Source organism: Bactrocera neohumeralis, chromosome 4 (assembly GCF_024586455.1).
Source record: "Bactrocera neohumeralis isolate Rockhampton chromosome 4, APGP_CSIRO_Bneo_wtdbg2-racon-allhic-juicebox.fasta_v2, whole genome shotgun sequence".
Classification (NCBI taxonomy): domain Eukaryota; kingdom Metazoa; phylum Arthropoda; class Insecta; order Diptera; family Tephritidae; genus Bactrocera; species Bactrocera neohumeralis.
Window position 1 is genome coordinate 30,638,300 of NC_065921.1, and position 21,995 is coordinate 30,660,294.

Genomic DNA, 21,995 nt, shown 5'->3' on the forward strand with positions numbered 1-21,995 from the left:
TATTGTAAACTCTTCTATAATCGCGTAAGCGGTGTCTACGCCAGTAAAGTATGTAAGTAAGTAACATTTTCGTGGGGGTGGGGGGGGAGATTCCAAGAGGTCTTCCTCTTCTTCCCCAGGGAGTACTGGGTCGAAAACTTTCAGAACTGGAGATTTTCGTTCATTCGGACAAGATGACCTAGCCAGCGTAGTCGCTGTCTCTTAATTCGATGAACTATGTCAATGTCGTCATATATCTCGTACAGCTCATCGTTCCATCGAATGCGGTATTCGCCGTGGCCAATCCTCAGAGGACCATAAATCTTCCGCAAACACTAAAAATGATTAATTCTAAGAAATCGATATCATTAAATCGTATTAAAATGTTAATTATCCCTTCTCCAAAGAAAAATTTAAATTCCAGCGCATCGGGGAATACCCATAACTTATACATATGCAATTTGCAAGGAACACAACCAGATGATAAATACGTATGTAATAAGACAAAGTATTTTTATTTTGCTGTTTTTTTTTATTTTAATCGTTTGAAAGCTTTTAACATATGTCGGTTCAACCCAAAAATATCGTTGCCAATAATGTAACATGATGTTTGAAAAATCTGCCCTTTTACAAGTTTATCGGATGTTATATGTGTAGTTGGCCTTTGTAAAGCTTCTCACATAAGGAACTATTTTAATATCCCACAACGTCAGATGTTCTTCCATTTGCACCAATATCGATATCATTCTGTTTCTGCAGAGGAAGAATGGTTATTATAATATACAAGTATGTACGCATGTACGCTGAAATGAATTTTATAACTTCACTTTTAGGTTATCTTTCTAAAGAGCACCTGTTATATAATTCAATACCTCCAGAATAAAGGAACTCATTGTATCCACTAGTTATGTATCGCAGGCTCACAGCAAGGCGGACTCTTGATGAAATGGCACATCTCATATGTGTATTCCTAAATCCCCCTTATATGTGTACATACATATATAAAATATATGCAAACGCATTTGAATAGTTTAGTTTCAATTAATCAGACCTATCACGCAATCCATCGTAGCAAAGCTACGAATACGCATTATTTTCTATCACTGAATCCATAGGAATTCAACATTTTTGTTACCAGACTTAATTTTTAATTATGACATTTCGAAATCAGCTGAGTAGAAGAAAAAATTTAAATTTTAATAAATAAAATTGAAATCTTTTATATTCAAATTTAAATCACTGGCTCAGTCAACATTTTGTTGCATCTTAAAAGATGTATTGAAATTGCTTCAAACCCAATGATGAAAAAGAACAAGAGAAACGGGACTTATATCAAAAATACGAATTTCCAGGCCATTATTGTAAGTTTGGTGCCAAATTCACATTTCAAACATCTTAATCAATGTTTTGCAGATACATATGTGACAATCAGCCCTATCACGCAATCCATACGAATGTCTGAAACGAATACTCATAATTTGCTATGACTGAATCCTTGGGAATTCGAAACTTTTGTTACCAGACTTAATTTTGAATTTTGACATTGCGAAATCAGCTGAGTAGAAGAAAAAATTTAAATTTTGATAAATAAAACTGAAATTGTTTATATTCAAATTGATTTTACGAACAAAATATAGATCCGCTAACGTTTTTATTTATGATGCTTCAGGAAGAACGTGAAAGAAGCCGGCGTAATATAAAAAATCACTGATGGGCAAGAGCAACCCTTTCGATGTGGTTTATTAAAAACTATCGCTTAAATAATTCTGCCTTTGCGTATGTCCTCGACGTTCTAGAGAGGAATGCAATTTCTTCAAGATCGTCATCTACATATGTATATCTTTACTTCATCGATTGTCTTCGGTTTTACGGTTTTTAGCTAAGGGAGGTTACCAGCATGGCGTGGGTAAAGATATTCGATGTTCCAATGGCTCAGTCAACATTTTGTTGCATCTTATAATATATTGCTTCAGACGCATTTGTGCCTTCAGTCTATAAACCTTGAGTTAAGTAACGATGACAAAAGAGAAGCGAAAAAAGAGTTGTTTCAGAAATACACACACATATAAAAATCATTGCTCCAACTAAAGATAAGTTTCTCTATTATAACCGCAAAGGATACTTTAGTATCAATGCCATGATTGTAAGTTTGGTGACAAATTCACGATTCAAATATCTTAATCATTGTTTTGCAAATAAGTATGTGACAATAATATGAAAATAAGTTATGTGAATGCTTAGTATCATGGAAGCAATCACGACTTCCACATATGGAATGTCAGCAGTGCTCGTTATTTTTATGAGAAAAATTACCCTGATGGTGAACGAACACTTGGCTTTTTGTTATTATACATACATACATATATGTATGTATGTTACAAAAATTCCCACAACGCCTTACAAATTTTCAAACATCCAAATAAACAATATATTTGTACAGGAGATGCTGGATATGCCCTAGAACCTTGGTTAATGACACCATTCCGTACCCCTCTCTGAGAAAGACCAGAAGAAAAATATAATAAAATACATGCAAAAGCGAGAAATATTGTAGAAAGAACAAAAGGTGTTTTAAAAATCGATTTAGATGGCTTCTGGGTGCTCGAGCCATGAAATGTTGCGGCAGCGTTACACAACGTTTGTATTCACTATCGCGTAAATGATGAAATTTTAGAAAATAATTCAGAACTAAATATTTTTACAGAAAATATTGAAATTTTTTCATTAACTTATAATGATGCAGCTTAATAAATCAGAGAAGCTATATGCGCAACACTTACACGAATATAATGTCCTAAATAAATATTAACACAAATACAATTTATATTTAATATAATATTTAATTAAGTATTTATTTAATTCGTTATTTTTTGATATGACTTGTAATTTTTTTTCTTTCACTTCCAACATTTGCCGTTTTGTTGAATTTTTAGCAGCAATCAAGTTCTACAAACCAATGTTGTTCCTTTCAATTTCTTCCACTTCCGCTTTTTTCAAGTCGTTTTGCTTTTCAAATGCTCTGCCTAATCGTCGTATATCTGAGGAAAGATCGTCCAACTTATCAAGAACCTTTTTCTGATAAAAAATAAGTCAAACAAGCTTTAAAAAATTCGGTTACAACAATAAAAACTACAACTTTAATATATTACATAATTCCAGCAGAAAATATCTTTGATAGGCTGAGCAACACTGTTCAGTTCCTGGGTCATATTATTCCAAAAAGCTGCCGCTTCTTCTTTAGAGCATTTGGTAAAACCCTGCGCCATTACAGGTTTTTGCTGTAACAGCGCAACTATTTGTACATATTGGTGCTTGGTGGTAATTAAAGATTATTTTACTCGTAACAAATAAGTTATAGTTTGAACTCAATAAAAACTTACATTTTCCCTTTTTTGAATTTATTTTTCCGCTAACAAAAGCGTGTCGTATAAAAATTTATTCCACTCCACGAATTTTGAACTTATGTTCGGAATTGTTCAAATAGCATGATAGCAATTTCGTTTTATCCATTTTATCCAGTGTTTGGTCTTTTTTTCTTTGTTTCTTTGTTTCTTTGTGAATTTCATACAGCCTTTTCAAATGTTTTAGCGCTTCCATAGCTCATATTTGACTGCTCGACGCCATTTCGCAAATAATTATGTTAACATAACAAATGCCTACATACAGGCTTGGCAACAGTAATAGCCGGTTGGAGATTCTAAGAGAAGCAGGATCCTTTCTTTCACGATCCTTCTCCACCTGGTCTTTTCAGCGGCGTGGAGGTTTTCCTCTTCCTCTGCTTCGCCCAAAGGGTACTGCGTCGAAAACTTTCAGAGCTGGAGTATTTTCGTCCATTCGGACGACATGCCAGCGTAGCCGCAGTCTATTAATTCGCTGTACTATGTGAATGTCGTCGTATACTTCGTACAGCGTATCGTTCCATGCGAATGCGGTATTCGCCGTATCCAATACGCAAAGAACCATAAATCTTCCGCAGAACCTTTCTCTCAAAAACTTGTAACGTCATCAGATGTTGTAATCGCCAATACCTCTGCACCATTAAGCAGGACGGGAATAATGAGTGACTAATAGAGTTTTGTTTTTGTTGGTCGAGAGAGGACTTTATTTCTCAATGGCCTACTCAGTCAGAAATAGCACCTGTTGGCCAGAGATATCCTGCTTTGGATATTAAAGCTGACGTTGACATTATTGTTGGTGTTGATGCTGTTTCCAAGTAAGACAAAATTATCTACGGCTTCGATATTATGACTGACAACAGTGACGTGGGTGCCTAGTCGCGAGTGCGACCCATTTTCTTCGCTTCCTTATCTCTACTTAGTTCTGCAACTCGAATTCTTTTCTAAAAGAATGATTGAAGAAGTCACAGGAAAGGGAGTCGTCCTTGACTGAAACATAGATTGGTATCGAACGGCTCGGAGAGGTTTTTCCTGATTCTGAAGGACCTTTTAGTATTTGCTAAACGACAGTTCGCACAGCCGTATGAGCGGAGATACCAAATTCAGACACAGCAGCATAAGGGCTGCTCCTTTTCGTGCTGTCGAAAGTAGCTTTGAGCGAAGAGGTGGTGGGTGTCGATCGTCTTCTCACTAGTCTGTTCCCCGATTTAGAGCATGATAAATAACTGGTTGGCTTTAATCTTTTTGCAGAACGCTCGGTAGAACCTCATAAGCTATGCTCTAGGAGGTGAAATTTCTCAACCGTTTTTGAGAACTAAAATTGTTCTGAGATGTGTGTTTGTTTAATATTTTTTAAATATTCACTTAACAGAACCAATTGCCTGTACCGAAGACTTGAACTTGCGAAAATTACGACGAAAAAAATTAGCTTAGATTCCAGTCTAAGTACAATTGAAACTTTATTCCAGTTAATATAATATAATTTCACTTATCCTAAAACTTAGGCTAACGGGATAAAACAGTTGGAATGTAAGTATGTATGTATGTACAAAAAGAGGTGAGTATAATTCATTTCGTTAATATATGGTAACAGATTAAGGTGAGTACATTTAAGTAAGTACTTTTACACAACGAAAAGAAAACTTTATAATTCAAATATAATATGTATTTCACAAATGTATTTAATTTTAAATTCATGTTTTTTCATTTAAGGTTTGAACATATATAAGTCGCTTGACGCAGCAGGAAGCTTATCTCACGTACTTTGGCGCAGATTGTGGGGTCTCTCTTTTTGTGGATTGGGCAGAGCACACTTAAATTCCAATCATCGGGCATGCCTTCTTAGAACCATACATAGTACTATAAAGAAACTGACGCGTGCTCGTTATCACTTCTTCGCCGCAGTACTTGAATTACTCGACCTTCACCGCTTTGTTGTTCTTAAGACGGGTAATTTATTCGAACTTCTTCATGGTCGGGCAATGGAACGCTGCTCCATCGTCATCGATTGGGGAATCAGTTTCGCCTTCTCCTGGCGCTATGCTTTCACTGCCATTCAGAATGCTGGAGAAGTGTTCGCTCCATTATTTTAGTATGCTCTGGGCATCGGTTACTAAGTCACCTCTGGGGTTTCTACAAATGTATGCTCTGGTCTTGAAACCTTCCCCTATCGGCCAGCTTGTCAAGGTCTTTATACTCACGCATTTCGGTCTCTCTCTTTTTCTGTCTGCAAAAAAGTCTCGCTTTCCTCTTCAAGTCTCGCCATCTATCCCATCCCGCAAGTGCTGTAGTCGATCTTAACGGTGCGAGGTAGGCAGTTTGTTTCCTTTTCACTGCGACACGGTACTTCTCATCTTACCAGCTATCCTTTTGCATTTTCCAATGTTTCGACATGGTACTCCTCATCTTACCAGTTATTCTTTTGCATTTTCCGAATGTTTTGTGTTCGTTAACGTTAGTTTTTTGCTGCACAATGCGTAAGTTTTGGCCGCAACAAGATTGAAGTCGATGTTAGGACCTCCGTCCTAGAACACTGGAAACGTTCTTCCGTCTATACATGATTGATCTGTTGGTGGCTTTTCGAGGAGAAAGCCAAGTCTTGATGTATTATATCCTGGAATCTAGTAATACAGATAACCATATTTCGGGCCATGGTGAATTCGATCAGCCTCTACCCATTTGCGCCGAGGATACCTTCCTTTTCCACCCTGGCATTAAAGTCGATTTTGATATCGAGCCTTCATTGTGTTTGTTAACGTTAGTGGAATCATATTGTTTGCGATATTTCCTATTCAGAGGAAAAATGAGATTTTTTTGTGCACACAGCGCCATATTCGACATACATGGGTATGCGTTTTTTATGTTTGCTTATAAAAAGTGTACATGTCACAGGGGGTGGATAACGAGTTACGTGCCCCATGTTGCCTATGCAATACTGCGACACTAGCCTCTACGGCAGTGCAATCTGCACATAGTTCGCGCGCTGCGCCGCCATTCACTCCGAGTGGCCAACAGAGGACCTCCACGGTCCCCAGGAGCTCAAACAGGCAACATAGCTCCCACTCTGACTTCTCCCCCTCCCCAACCTTCATACCGCTCCAATCCTCGTGCGAGAACCAATCAGCAACTCTTGGTTCCTCTCACAGTGTGTTCCGTGTGTCAGACCGTCATACGTCGGAACGTTACATAAGTTAAATGCAATTCCTGCGCTGGCTGATGTCACTTCCAGGAGTGTTTCGGCCTACGCACCACACGTGAGTGGAGTGAGCCGTACGTTGCCCCATGCTGCAGGAGTCTGCCCCCGCGACACACAACAGTGGCGTCGCCAACCAACACCCCAGCGCGACAACCGCCCCAGCTGCAACAAATACCACCTACACGTCACTCCCTCACCCCCAGGATCACCCACGGACACCCGCGACAAACCCGTGGACTTCAATTTAACTGCAACGGACTCCAGAGTAAGATCGAGGAGATAGTTGCACTTATGAATCGGGAACGCGTATCGGTAGATGCGGTCCAAGAAACCAAGCTAAATAGCCGCTCAGATCTTCTGAGTTGTGCCAGTTTCAACGCAATACGTAAATATCGCGAACGAGATAATGGTGGTGGCCTAGCCTTCATATTGCACAACATCGTGCAGTATCATCTAATCGATGAAGACATCGACCGCAGGGATACTAGGTATAGGCGCGCTACTTCATGGTGAAAACCGTTTGATAGTAGGCGACTTTAACGCGCACCACGATCTTTGGCATTCCTGCCTGTCAAATGATCGTAGGGGTACGGAGCTGGCGGAACAGATTGACGATTCGACATTCTGCACAATGAATGAGAGCCCCCACCAGAGTTATGGGCACCTGTAATAGCTCGCCCGATATTACCATTGCCAGTGGTGGTCTGATAAATAGCATAACCTGGCGACCTATGCTAACTCTCGCATCAGACCATCTGCCCATAATTATCCCGATCGAGAAACCTGCCGATTTCGTTTCTGTGGACAACCGTACCTTCTTTAACTTTAACAAAGCTAACTGGGTCGGCTTCACAGAATTTACTAAGAGCACCTTCAACGCTCTACCCATTCCTACGGACGTATGCGTTGGCGCACGTCGAGTCCGCAAGGTGATCGCAGCAGCTACCGCTCGCTTCATCTCGGCTGGACGAATAGCGGAAATACGCCCCAATTTCCCAGCCGAAGCCGCCGTTTTAGTTAACGAGTGCGACACCTTACGCCATGCCGATCTCGAGGATCCCCGAATAAGGGATATCAATTTGGAGATTCGGCGTATGGTAAATCATCATAAGCGGACGAAACGGATGGAAAGTGAACAGCACCACCACAGCACTTAGCGTCATAAACGCTCAAATAGTTAGTGGCCTCAACCAGAAATCAACCTGTAAGAGAACGATCATCGTAGCGTTGGACTTGTCAAAAGCTTTTGACACAGTCAACCACACAACGCTACTACAGGACATTGAGAAAACTACACTTCCTCTAGGACTGAAGAAGTGGACCATGAACTACCTGAACGGTCGTCAATCATCCGTACTATTTCAAGGTAAAACATCTAAACTGAGAAGAATTAAACAGGAGGTTCCGCAGGGTGGTGTCCTATCCCCGTTACTGTTTAACTTCTACATCTCGAAACTCCCGCAGCCACCAGAGAGGGTTTCCATAACCTCGTACGCAGATGATTGCACGATATTGACGTCGGGCAATGGAATCGATGGCATTTGTTCGAAAGTAAACAACTACCTCTCCGACCTTTCTCGTTTCCTCACTGCACGGAACCTCACACTTTCGCCCACAGCGACCATTTTTACGAACATGACGAAGGAGTATGGACTTGAACTTAATATTGCAGTCGATGGCGTCAAACTTCCGACTGTCAATAATCCTAAGATTTCAAATGTAACCTTTGATAGTCTATGCTCCTTCACTCCCCATACGACCGCGATTATCGCCAAGGTACAGAGCCGCAACAAAATCCTCAAGTCGCTAGCCGGCAGCACATGGGGAAAAGACAAAGAAACGTTGTTGGCAACATACAAGGCAATCGGCCGGCCGGTCCTCAACTACGCAGCACCAATATGGTCGCCTGGATGCAGTGGTACGTAGATGAGGAAACTCCAGACCTGCCAAACTACTGCACCCCGGACCACGACGAGATGCCTTTTGAGATCTCCCATCGAACACCTTCATAGTGAGACGCTTATGCTCCCAGTTAAAGAGCATAATGAACTCCTCTCCAATCAGTTCCTGCTGGGATGTTTTCGTAGAAATCATCCTTGCAACCATCTGCTTGGAGCGGAACCGCCTCCTAGGAGCATCGAGAGGTCTTTCCTCAATTACGTCGACGACATTGAACAATACGTCGAACGGACTTCGGACGCGACTGATTTTCGACAGGTACTAACCGCCATTCACAGTGCAGCCATCAACACCTTCACCGACTCCCTTCCCGTGAATGGCGTTCTTGGAGTCAAACCACCACCCATCGCAGACGAAGAGCTCGAGTTGCCGCGAGAAACGCGAGTGACCCTAGTGCAACTTCGTTCTGGATATTGTAGCAGGTTAAACTCCTACTTATCCAGAATAGACCTTGACATACCCAATGCCTTACCAACCCCACTCATCTAACACCTTTTCCCTTTGGTCCGACCCAGTCGAAATAGCACGTTTCCTGGGCCTCCCGTTAGATGATGTCGACGACAACACAGTTAACCCTTACCTTCCTAACGGAGATTGATAACCGTTATAAAAACAACAACATACATGTGTGCACACCGATCTAAAAAATCAAACATTTCCAGATTTATTGAAAATATTATAAAAATAAAAATGACAGTTTGCTGTTTACGAGAGTTTCTAACTCGCATAGCTGCCATCTGTCATCTTCAAATTTAGATATGATTATAATAAATTGCTAACTGCACTTATCATGCCATACAACCAGAAAACGTTATAGAGAACGGAACTTTTGCTGCCGCACCAATCAAATTCATGACCGAAAAAAGTACGCTCATCTCATTTCAGTGCTAGTTATTGCATCATACACATAACGAATTTAAATAAAATATTAAAAACAAATATTAAATAAAATCGCATTTCTTAATTTTCATTAGTCTTAACTGACTCTCTCCCAACGATTTTCGTTTTTCTATGAAGAGTCCATTATTGGGCTGAAAATTTGGATTTTCTCTATTTCCGTTTGCCATATTGAACATCTAGAGACGGAACTGGTTTTTCCTTTTTACGATAACTTATTCCAGTTTCTAGATGTGTTATCGCTCTATTGTACTCATTCGGCAACCTTATTCAATATAAATAGGTTTGTTGGAAGTGAAATGTTAAATATTTGTATTTGATGATTGAAATTTCGTTAAAGGCTCCGTTTATTTGAAAGTGTTATGTGCGTGCAATTATTTCTGGTTTAGTAATATTATATTTTTACTTGCGCTGTGGATTATTTGTTTTCAGAAGACTATTTGTCTTTAATGGTTATGATGCTTAATCAGCAACCTCAAGGCCAGGGTCAGCAAACGCTTTCGCAGGTTTCCTCCCAATTAATGCAGCAACCAACAATTTCGCAAAATATAAACTCCAGTGTAGGAAAGATAAGTGATTCCCATGGGCTATCGTCTATTGGTAAGTTATAACTGTTTTCTTCATTAACTAATCCTTTCTGCACTTGCCATTCTAACTTTATTGAAGAATCGATTATGTGTTTGCAATATAAGTAATTATAATTCTCATATATCGGTTTCTTTAGATAATATGTTAATTAGATGATAGTGTAATATCTCAATGTAATCCATAAAATTTCCATAAAACTTTAAAAATTGTGTCAAATTCTAAAAACTACGCAGGCGCCTTGAAAAAATGTATTTTGCAGTGCACATTATAATAATACTATAGGGGTATTATCTTGCTCTTGCAAAGCCCTTGCACGGTGCACGAATTGCAGGTATTTCCTCTTGGTGCACCGGCACAACAACAAACACACGCAGAAAATTATTTGCAATGGCTGTGAAATATGTCTGACCAAAACCCATGTTTATTTTCGTGCAATGATACGTAAAAAAATAATTGCAACCTTGCAGTGGCGTAGCTACAACTTCGGGCGCCCGGGGCCAAGGATGTTCTGCCGCCCCCCTTTATCTACCTACCTACAAGTTTCATGAGGTGGTTCGAATAGTGAATTTTTACAAAATATCTTCGATATTAAGTATATAAAATTTAGGAACTAGAAGCCACGCAAATTTCTGAAGTTCCAAAATTCTCACAATACGGTTTTTGAGGAAATTGATAATAAATTTACAAGACATCTTATTAAACGCCATAGAAAAAACCCATTTTCGCCCTATATCTTGTACACTTTTGGTACAATTTGCTGGAATTTTTGCCCGAATTGGAGTTTTTAAAAACCATTTTTGAAAATTTGGCGAAATAAAAGTATTTGTTATATTCAAAGCATAGGGTAACTGTGAGAGTGACACGTCGCGACGACAGAGTACAAATAAAGATACTGTTTTTTTTTGTCACTCGTACGTTATAAGCCAAAAGATATAAGACAAATTCAAAGACTGAAGAGTATTCGAGTAAAAATTAATATTTTTCATTGTTATTCAGATTATTACATTGTGAGTGTACAACTCTTTATCTTTTATAATAAATTTTGTAAAAAAATTTGTTGAAGTATTTTTCTGAATATTAAAAACAGCGAAGATCGTTTTGCCGCCCCAAGACGTTGGGCCCGGGGCGACAAAGTCTTGGGGGCACCGCCACACCGCCACATTTTTGAAAAAAATATTTATTAACTAGAATGGGGGTTTTTTGCACCTACTATACCGTGATTCCAAATGTAAAGAAAGGCTAAGTTAGGTGCTACCGAACATTTTATACTCCTGCACCTTGCAGAAATCAAAGCAAGGGAATTACTTTAAGATGTAAAACGTCAACCTGAGGATCGAATTCCCAGCAATTTTATATATGCATATACTATATATAACACATACACTGACAGCCACATAAGGTTTGTTAGAAAAACGAAAACCATTATATAGTATGTAGTATATGGCAGTTGGTGTAGTATGGACCAGATTTTATCTATTTTTCATAATACCACACAATGCCACATACTATTAACATCCCATATACTAAAATACTAATCATAAGAGTAAAGTCAGTTATTATTAGTTATATGGGTGATAGATAGATAGATATATTATTAATGAAGTAATGCACTGCGACCTAGCGGGCCCTCTCTACTATGCCCAAGTTTCAGCAGTTTGAATAGTTAGTTTGCTGGGCGCTACTGATGTGACGTGATCCCTGCCAATGTATTAGAACCCAGGGCCAGCCTTCTTCTGAATCGATGTACAATCCAGAATTAGGTGTGCTGGTCTGGTCCCATCATCTTTTGTTCGTCGGCCCTCTCAGTTCCTTCTACTTTATGCCCTGGACCCGTTGCACAAAGATAGGCGGTTTAGCTTTTCTATGCATTCCTCTACTAAAAGCGATTTGATCTCATATGCTGAGATCGCTTTTAGTGCCGCTTGACTATCGCTGAGGATGGCGATGCGCTTGTTGCGATAGTTGCGGCGAAGGTTGACTTCTACGCACTGACATATAGCACAAATTTCAGCCTGAAATATACTTGGGAAGCATCCCATTGCTATGGACAGCTTAGTACGCGGCCCCGCAATACCTGCCCCAATACCTTCAGGTGGTTTTGAGCCCTCAGTGAACCACTGGATTGTACTGTCTTCCAGCATCATTTCCAGCATGGAATCACTCCACTCCGTCTTGCTGCCCAGAGTAACTCTAAAGTTCTTTTTGAAATTTATCCTTTTCGTGGTGCCGTCCTTTGGGAGGAGGGCTAGCGGTGTGCTCCCCGCTAGTGCTTCCATCTGTCGAAAGGACATTAGCTTCCCTCTTCCGCAGCCCTCTGCTGACATTAGCAGCATGGTATATTTTGCTACTTGTTTGATCACCTGATGCAGCGGTGTGAGCTTCAGTATGACTTCCAGTTCCACCGTGGGGCATGTGCGCATTGCCCCGAAGCACAGACACAGGCAAGCCTTTGCAGCTTTGACAGTCTCCGGACCACCGAAGAAGCAACCGCTCCATAGGTGACAATAGGCCTTACAATCATGGTATACAGCCATCTAATGATACTTGGCTTGCATCATTGCATCCCCAGGATCTGCCGGCCAGGCGTCTGCATATCATAAGTGCTTTAGTTGCTTTGGACAGCGTTAAGTCCAAATGCCTACTTCTCCGTAAGAATGAGTCTAAAGTGAGGCCAAGGAATTTGACCTCCTTCGACATCTCCAAATCCATGCCTCCCAATTGTTAGGGACCTCAAACCCGGAAAAGATCTACGCTTAGTGAAAGGGATTACGGTAGCTTTTGCCGGGTTAATATTTAGCCCTACCGTGTTGCACCATCCCTTCGCTAGGTGTAAGCCCCTTAGAACAATGTCACAGAGAGTGTTCTCAAATCTACCTCGCGCCATTATGACAATGTCGTCGGCGTACCCTTGACAGCGGATTCCATTGCTGGTGAGCAATTCAAGGAGCTCATCTACTACCAGGCTACATAGCAGAGGAGATAGTACTCCACCCTGTGGGCAGCGCCTTGTGGTGCCAAGACGGATCTTGCTTTCTCCCACCGTTGTTTCCGCTACTCTAGTGCGCAGTAGGGCTTCTATCCATCTGTATACTGGAGCCGTTACGTTCCTTATCTCAAGTGCCTTGCTCACGCTAGTGTGAGACGCGTTATCAAAAACACCCTCAATGACTAGAAAGGCGCAAATCGCAAACTCGCCATTATCCAGCGAATCTTGCAACTCAGATGTGAGTTGGTACAGAGCAGTGTTAGTGGATCTGCCCGCTCTGTACGCGTGCTGTTTGGCATGTAGGGGTGCGATCTTCAGCGCTTCCGATCTGATGTGGTTCCATGGGTGGTAAGTCAAGTTTTCACTCAAATTTATTTATTAAAGCACAAAGATACATTGTTATGAATAAAACACACTAGATCATTTTCATTGAGATAACTTACATATTGGGCGATATATGCGGTACAAAGTAACGGAAGTTCGATTATCTTTATATTAGATATATGGGGACTAAGGGAAGTATTGGTCCGATTCAACCTTTTTTTTTTTGACATACAGACATACCATGGTCAGAGAGCTACTATCCCTTATTTCTCATTTTCCTAATTTCAATTATATATCTCAAATATTGACCGATATTTCTTAACAAAAGTCTAAATATTCGGGACCTAGGGGCTTGAACAGTTTTCATTGGATTTAAACAATTTTTGTATAAGTTGGCACACACTAAAGTAATTTTTCTTGCAAAAGTTAATCCCGTTATATTAATTGCTTCTTGATTTGTGTACAGTTGTGTGCCGTTATATGGGGAGCTTGCGGTAGTTTCATCCGATATCATCCACTTTAACACTGTCGGTAGAAACACCTGTAATATTCGTGCTGGGCGATTTGGTATATTGTACCTTTAGTGGTTTAGGAGATACATATGTATATACATTAAACTTATTAGTAGGCGGGGTCACGCTCACTTTTTCAAAGAAAAATTCTCAAAAGTGACCCTTGTTAGGCCTCTGCACCATATAGCAGGACGGGAATTATGAGTGACTTATAGAGTTTGATTTTTGTTCGTCGAGAGAGGACTTTGCTTCTCAATTGCCTACTCAGTCCGAAGTAGCACCTGTTGGCAAGAGTTATCTTGCGTTGGATTTTCAGGCTGACAATGTTGGTGGTGTTTACGCTGGTTCCAAGATAGACGAAATTATCTGCGACTTCAAAGTTATGACTGTCAGCAGTGACGTGAAATCAAATCGCGAGTGCGACGAATGTTTGGTTGATGACAGGAGATATTTCGTCTTGCCCTCGTTCACTGCCAGACCCATTTGCATTGCTTTCTTGTCCAGTCTGGAGAAAGCAGAACTAACGGCGCGGGTGTTGAGGCCGATGATACCAAACTCTTTTAAAAGATTTTACCTGCTCGATTAAGTTCTGCAGCTCGAATTATTTTCTCCAGCAGCAGGTTGAAGAAGTTGCACGATAGGGAGTCGCCTTGTCTGAAACCTCGTTTGGTATCGAACGGCTCGGAGAGGTCCTTCCCGATCCTGACGGAGCTTTTCGTGTTGCTCAACGTCAGTTTACACAGCCGTATTAGTTTTGCTGGGATACCAAATTCAGACATCGCGGCATAGAGGCAGCTCCTTTTCGTGCTGTCGAAAGCAGCTTTGAAATCGACGAAGAGGTGGTGTGTGTCGATTCTCTATTCACGGGTCTTTTCTAAGATTTGGCGCATGGTGAATATTTGATCGGTTGTTGATTTAACAGGTCTAAAGCCACACTGATAAGGTCCAATCAGTTTGTTTACGGTGGGCTTTATTCTTTCACACAATACGCTCGATAGAACCTTATACGCGATGTTGAGGAGGCTTATCCCACAGTAGTTGGCGCAGATTTTGGGGTCTCCTATTTTGTGGATTGGGCATAGTACACTTAAATTCCAATCGTTGGGCATACTTTCGTCCGACCTTATCTTACCAAGAAGCTAATGCATGTACCTTATCAGTTCTTCGCCGCCGTGTTTAAATAGCTCGACCGGCAATCCATCGGCCCCCGCCGCTTTGTTGTTCTTCAGACGGGTAATTGCTATTCGAACTTTTTCATGGTCGGGTAATGGAACGATTGCTCCATCGTCATCGATTGGGGAATCGGGTTCGCCTTCTCCTGATGTTGTGCGTTCACTGCCATTCAGCAGGCTGGAGAAGTGTACCCTCCATAATTTAAGTATGCTCTGGGCATCGGTGACTAGATCACCTTTGAGGGTTCTACAAGAGTATGCTCCGGTCTTGAAAACTTCTGTAAGCCGCCGCATTTTTTCGTAGAATTTTCGAGCATTACCCCTGTCGGCTAGCTTATCAAGCTCTTCGTACTCACGCATTTCGGCCTCTTTCTTTCTCTCACTGTAAATGCGTCTCGCTTCCCTTCTCAATTCTCGGTATCTATCCCATCCCGCAATTACTATGGTCGATTGTAACGTTGCGAGGTAGGCAGTCTGTTTTCTCACCACTGCGACACGGCACTCCTCGTCGTACCAGCTGTTCTTTTGCACTTTCCGAAAACCAATGGTTTCGGTTGCAGCTGTACGTAAGGAGTTTGTAATGCCATCCCACACTTCCCTTATACAGAGAGCAGGAGTGCAAGACGAGTAGTAAATCGTTCTGCTGTCTGTTGTGATTGCAGCTTCGCGACGTCGAATTTTTCTTGTGTTTGTTGACGTGCGCTTTTTGCTGCACAGAGGCGGGTGTATTAGCGATATGTTGAAGAACCTCGCTTTGTTTCGGATTGTAGCTAGACCTTCATTCACCGGAGTGAATGATAGTACTAAGCAACGGAGTCTCTCTCCCACCACGAATCCCGCACCAAACTTGCGCTCCTTTATATGGCCACTGTAGTAAATGCCACAAGGACCTATTTGTCTCAGTCTTTGTCCCGTCCATCGCATTTCTTGGACGGCGGTATGTCAGCCTTTATTTTCGTGAGGACATCAACCAGCTGGGCAGCGGCACCTTCCCAATTAAGGGATCGGACATTCCAGGTGCATGTAATCCTTATTTCGTTTGCAATGGTCGTCATCAAACGGGGGGTCTCTCATCCGGGGCTTGTTGCTTCCTTTCATTGGGGTATTTTTTTTACGTGGCGGGTCCCAAACCAAACGCTCAACCCTGCGGAGGGGATGTTTCGCCTTCTCACTTTAGCTCGCCTTCAAACGGATGTTCTTAGGCTACCCAGAGGATACTTGGTCAAAGACCGGAAGTCGTGAGCTGCTTGAACCATATGTAAAAGAATCGTTTCTGGCCAGTCCCAAGCGAATGGCAATCAGAGAACTTTCCTCACTTGCGTGAACTTCTACACATGACTTCATCCTCCATTTCTCAACTGGGTATTAGAAATATGTTGTTTGGTTGATAATGAAGTTTGAATTACAATTTTGTGATTTGTTTTGAATGGTTTTTACCAAATGCTACCACTAATCCAACGAAATCGATGAGAAACGTGTTGACAACATCGATGTCTCCTACAGCGCACACACCCATGAATTACCAAAGATTTGATTTTGGTTTTATTTTTTCTTTTATCCTTGAATAAGTTAACACACCGCAATCATTCGATCAATTATTTGAGGAACTGTACATTTATGATGTAGGAGTAGAAAATTTTTGTTTTTGTTTCGAGTACACAAATATGTCAAAAACTTTTATATTTGGATTTTTACTTTTTGCTTCCAAAATAAAAAACTTTTATATATTGATTTTCGCTTCTTTCGCCAGAATTATAGTTCTGTGGTAAGTTTTAAATAATCATTACGCATTAAGAGTTCAAGTGTAAACTATTGGTTTTGTCTTTGCGATTTGAAAGTAATAACGTGAGAGTTACTACTTCGAGCGTATCAACAATTTTGCTATATTAATGTATTATTACTTCTAGCAGCCAAATTTGACTATTTTATTTCGATTACGAGCAATGTGGACTATTATATTATTATCATTTAAAATTGTGTGAAATATCTTAATAATAAACTATAAAATGGAAGGGTTTCAAGACTTATGCCATTAAAATAAACTGTTAATTGAATTAAAAAAAACTTCTAATTTAATTTATTTTAGGGTTGCTAGAGTTAGCACATCGAGAATACCAGGCTGTGGATTATGAAAACGCAGAAAAGCACTGTATGCAATTGTGGAGACAGGATAGCACAAATACAGGTGTTCTATTGCTGCTTTCGTCAATTCATTTTCAGTGCCGACGTTTAGATAAATCTGCTCAGTTTTCAACTCTTGCAATAAAACAAAATCCTCTATTGGCCGAAGCTTACAGGTAAGTAGTATATGCTTTGTAAAAATAATAATAAGTAAGGTTGACATTAGACCATATAAGTACATATGTATATCGGCAAATGTGTAAGATGTTTAGCCAAATTAGTAGAACGTGTTATATTAGAAAAAGTGGGGAATACTACAGTCAACGTCATATTTTATCATACGACAATAGAAAATCAAGTTTGTCGGTTGTCATTCTCTCAAATACAAAAGGTTCTTCCACCAATAAAAAAAAACTTGTAAGTAATATAATACATGTGCAAATTGATTGAATATATTGTGAAATAAAAATTATAAATAATGCTATTTGTCAATAAATAAATAAATGATAAATTAAAAAAAGCATAAAGTTAATAAAATTTTTGCGTCATATTTCATAATCAATATCGATTATTGTTATATTATGCACTATAAAGTTGTTTTGAAACTTCACATTTAGTAATTTGTGGGTCCATCATTTAGAGCTACTTTTTTATACCAAAGGGGAAATCTTCTAGATGATGCACAATTCTTACCGTACACTCAGTGCACTTCCTTCAGGACAACACTCGATTTAAATTTCTCAATATGTCGAAATTGCGCAGCGGTACGTCTACGTACTAAACCCTTAAACTCCGTAAGCTTCGGATCTACCTTGCGGGACTACCGTTGCTGATATAATGTGGAGTGTTTTAAGTCTGAACATGGAAAATCTCATCTTGGCATAAATTTTTCTGTTAACGCTTGCGCCAATACCGGTCGTATATCAACGTACGCTGATTGAGTGGGTACCTTTTCAAATTTGATGATTTGGCTGTATTTTTTGGTGTCACGCATCAAACTTGCATCTTCACTGGTTTTTATCTAATATTCTGGTCAACTTTTTGAATGCATCGACAGTCGAGCGCTTTCTGCGAAAACCATATTTGTTGCTAGATAATCCATCGTCAACATCTTCTAGGTGTGCTTCAAGGCGTTCACAAATCTAGAATTTTTCCAATTCTGTCTAACTTGCACAGTGGTCGATACGAACTGGGATCTCCAACTGTTTTGTTTGGCTTCTGTATCAAGACCAAACATTGATGTTTTCATATTTTTGGGAAAATACCAACGTGCGTTAGCATATTTGTCGAATTCTTCTTCTTCTTAATTGGCGTAGACACCGCTTACGCGATTATAGCCGAGTTAAAACAGCGCGCCAGTCGTTTCTTCTTTCGCTGCGTGGCGCCAATTGGATATTCCAAGCGAAGCCAGGTCCTTCTCCACTTGGTCCTTCCAACGGAGTGGAGGTCTTCCTCTTCCTCTGCTTCCTCCGGCGGGTACTGCGTCGAATACTTTCAGAGCTGGAGTGTTTTCATCCATCCGAACAACATGATGCCAGCGTAGCCGCTGTCTTTTAATTCGCTGAACTATGTCAATGTCGTCATATATCTCGTACAGCTCATCGTTCCATCGGATGCGATATTCGCCGTGGCCAATGCGCAAAGGACCATAAATCTTTCGCAGAATTTTTCTCTCGAAAACTCGTAACGTCGACTCATCGGTTGCTGTCATCGCCCAAGCCTCTTCACCATATAGCAGGACGGGAATTATGAGCGACTCATAGAGTTTAGCTTTTGTTCGTCGAGAGAGGGGACTTTACTTTTCAATTGCCTACTCAGTACGAAGTAGCACCTGTTGGCAAGAGCAATCCTGCGTTGGATTTCCAGGCTGACATTATTAGTGGTGTTAATGCTGGTTCCTAAATAGACGAAATTATCTACAACTTCAAAGTTATGACTGTCAACAGTGACGTGGGAGCTAAGTCGCGAGTGCGACGAATGTTTGTTTGATGACAGGAGATATTTCGTCTTGCCCTCGTTCACTGCCAGACCCATTTTCTGTGCTTCCTTGTCCAGCCTGGAGAAAGCAGAACTAATGTTTAGCGGGTGTTGAGGCCGATGTTATCAATATCGTCGGCATACGCCAGCAGCTGTACACTCTTATAGAAGATGGTACCTTCTCTGTTTAGTTCTGAAGCTCGAACTATTTTCTCCAGGAGCAGGTTGAAGAAGTCGCACGATAGGGAGTCGCCTTGTCTGAAACCTCGTTTGGTATCGAACGGCTCGGAGAGGTCCTTCCCGATCCTGACGGAGCTTTTCGTGTTGTTCAACGTCAGTTTACACAGCCGTATTAGTTTTGCGGGGATACCAAATTCAGACATCGCGGCATAAAGGCAGCTCCTTTTCTCGACAGCACGAAAAGCAGCTTTGAAATCGACGAAGAGGTGGTGTGTGTCGATTCGCCTTTCACGGGTCTTTTCCAAGATTTGGCGCATGGTGAATATCTGGTCGGTTGTTGATTTTCCAGGTCTGAAGCCACACTGATAAGGTCCAATCAGTTTGTTGACGGTGGCCTTTAATCTTTCACACAATACGCTCGATAGAACCTTATATACGATATTGAGGAGGCTAATCCTACGGTAGTTGGCGCAGATTGTGGGGTCTCCTTTTTATGGATTGGGCATAGCACACTTAAATTCCAATCGTTGGGCATGCTCTCGTCCGACCATATTTTACAAAGAAGCTGATGCATGCTCCCTATTAGTTCTTCGCCGCCGTGTTTGAATAGCTCGGCCGGTAGTCCGTCGGCCCCTGCCGCTTTGTTGTTCTTGAGGCGCAATTGCTATTCGAACTTCCCGTTTGCCATGGTCGTCATCAAAAGGGGGTCTCTCATCCGAGGCTGTTTCAACTTTTTCATTGGTATTTTTTTTTACGTGGCGGGTCCCAAGCCCAGCGCACAACCCTTGTAGGGAATATTTCGCCTTCTCACTTTAGCTCGCCTTCGAACGGGTGTTCTTAGGCTACCCAGAGGATACTTGGTCAAAGACCGGAAGTAGTGGGCTGCTTGAGCCATGTGTAAAAGAATCGTTTCTCACTCCCAAGTGAATGGCGATCAGAGAACTTTCCTCACTTGCGTGAACTTCTACACATGACTCCATCCTCCATTTGTCGCAATTATTAAATTGCATTATACACGGGTGTGTTCCAAAGTAAACAGGACTTAAAAAAAAAAAACAGAACAAATGGTTTTTCGGCAAAATCAATTTATTTTATTCAAAATAGTCTCCTTCTGCTTCAATATAGCTTTTTGCACGGTCCAAAAGCATGTCGAACGAGTGTTTTAGCTCGTTGGCCGGTATGGCCGCCAGTATGCCGGTGCAAGCCTTTTGAATGGCCTCTTCGTCTGCATAACGCTTTCCTTTCATGGTCAAATACATTGTTCCGAAAAGGAAGAAGTCGCACGGTGCCATATCAGGTGAATACGGAGAGTGGTTAATGGTTAAAAAGTGATTTTTGGTCAAATAATAGTCCTTCGTCAGTCAATTTGTGCGGAACAAACCGTGCACACACTTTTCGTAAGCCAAATGTTCGGTCAAAATGCGATAAATCGATGTTTTGGAGGTGTTCAATTCCATTTCCATGAATTTCAATGATGATTTCGGCTGATTGTTGATGAATTTACGCACATGCACGCATTCGATGGAATTTCAGGTGATCACGGATTTTGATTGGCGGCCAATCATTGGCCCATATGTTGACCGTCATTTATGTCCTCACGACCACTTTGAAAATGTTGAAACCACTCATGCACTCTGCTACGGATAAGCAATCATCGAAAAAACTTGTTTCATCAATTGAAAGTTTCGGTAAAAGTTTTACCAGTTTTAAAACAAAATTTAAAGTTGGCTCTTTGTTCGAAGCTCATTTTCGCACCGATAACATAAACATACTGACACTTAAAACGCAATAACTTCACTTCCAATCTATGAAATGTCATGAAATTCTCACTGGACAATGGATAAAGATAGCAGATTCTGTTTGATACCTAAGCTTAAATTGATATCCTAAGCTTAAATCTGGCAGCATAGATCTATTTGCAAAAATTTACGCTTGACATTGCTGTCAGAAAAAAAAAAATGTAAACTGTAGAACGTTGGTATCGAATAAAATGTAAAAATAAAGTTTATGACATATTACTTTAAATCTAACGTTTAATGAGAGTTGTAAGCCAACCCATTAGAAACAAGGTAAATATACTGTGAGTGTCAAAAATAAGTAAACAGCAATTCTATCAATCTTAAAGTGTTTATTACAACGCAGTCTTTAATACAATAATAAAAAGTGTTGTTATATAATTCAAAACTTATATTATAAGAGTTAAACTTACACCTGCAGAGTCAGGAAAAACATTTTCGCGTGACTGTGAGTGGTGCAAGCCGAAAAGGCAGCGTTCGTTAGAACTCAGAGCGTCGACTAAGTATTCGTTTAATTGCCCAGATGTTAAATTTATCAAAATCTGTGGTTTATGACATTGTGACGGAGCACTTGAACATCCGTCCGGCGAATGCCCTCCGTGACTCCTTCAATGTTAGGAAATCAGTGCTGCATCGATGCAGAAGGTGCCTATTTTGAAAGTTTTTAAATAATTGTAACGATTGGTTCAATACATTTTTTTAAATCGATTCAGTCCAATTACTTTCCGAACAACCCTGGACGTACATATATTTCTCCAATATTTATAAGCAAAATCAAGTAAACTTCAGTTTTAAATAAAGCAAAACAAACAAATGTAGAGCCAAAAAAATTTCATAGCTAAAATCAACTTGCTTGGAAAAATAGGTACGCTTTTAATAAGACAATTATTATGGAAAAACAAATTATGATAAA

At 40.5% G+C, this 21,995-nt stretch overlaps 1 protein-coding gene across 2 annotated transcripts in view; it reads left to right on the top strand.

The window, feature by feature from the left end:
• Window positions 1–9,671: 9,671 nt before the first annotated feature.
• Window positions 9,672–21,995, top strand: part of LOC126756547 (UDP-N-acetylglucosamine--peptide N-acetylglucosaminyltransferase 110 kDa subunit) — a 118,020-nt gene continuing 105,696 nt past the window's right edge. The window contains exons 1-3 of one of the 2 annotated variants that reach the window (XM_050469687.1): window positions 9,672–9,790; window positions 9,859–10,026; window positions 17,095–17,305. In XM_050469687.1, coding sequence (XP_050325644.1) covers window positions 9,876–10,026; window positions 17,095–17,305 — 362 coding nt within the window. In that variant the 5' untranslated portion in view covers window positions 9,672–9,790; window positions 9,859–9,875. The remainder of the gene's footprint in view (window positions 9,791–9,858; window positions 10,027–17,094; window positions 17,306–21,995) is intronic. The other variant, XM_050469688.1, reaches the window with a different exon arrangement.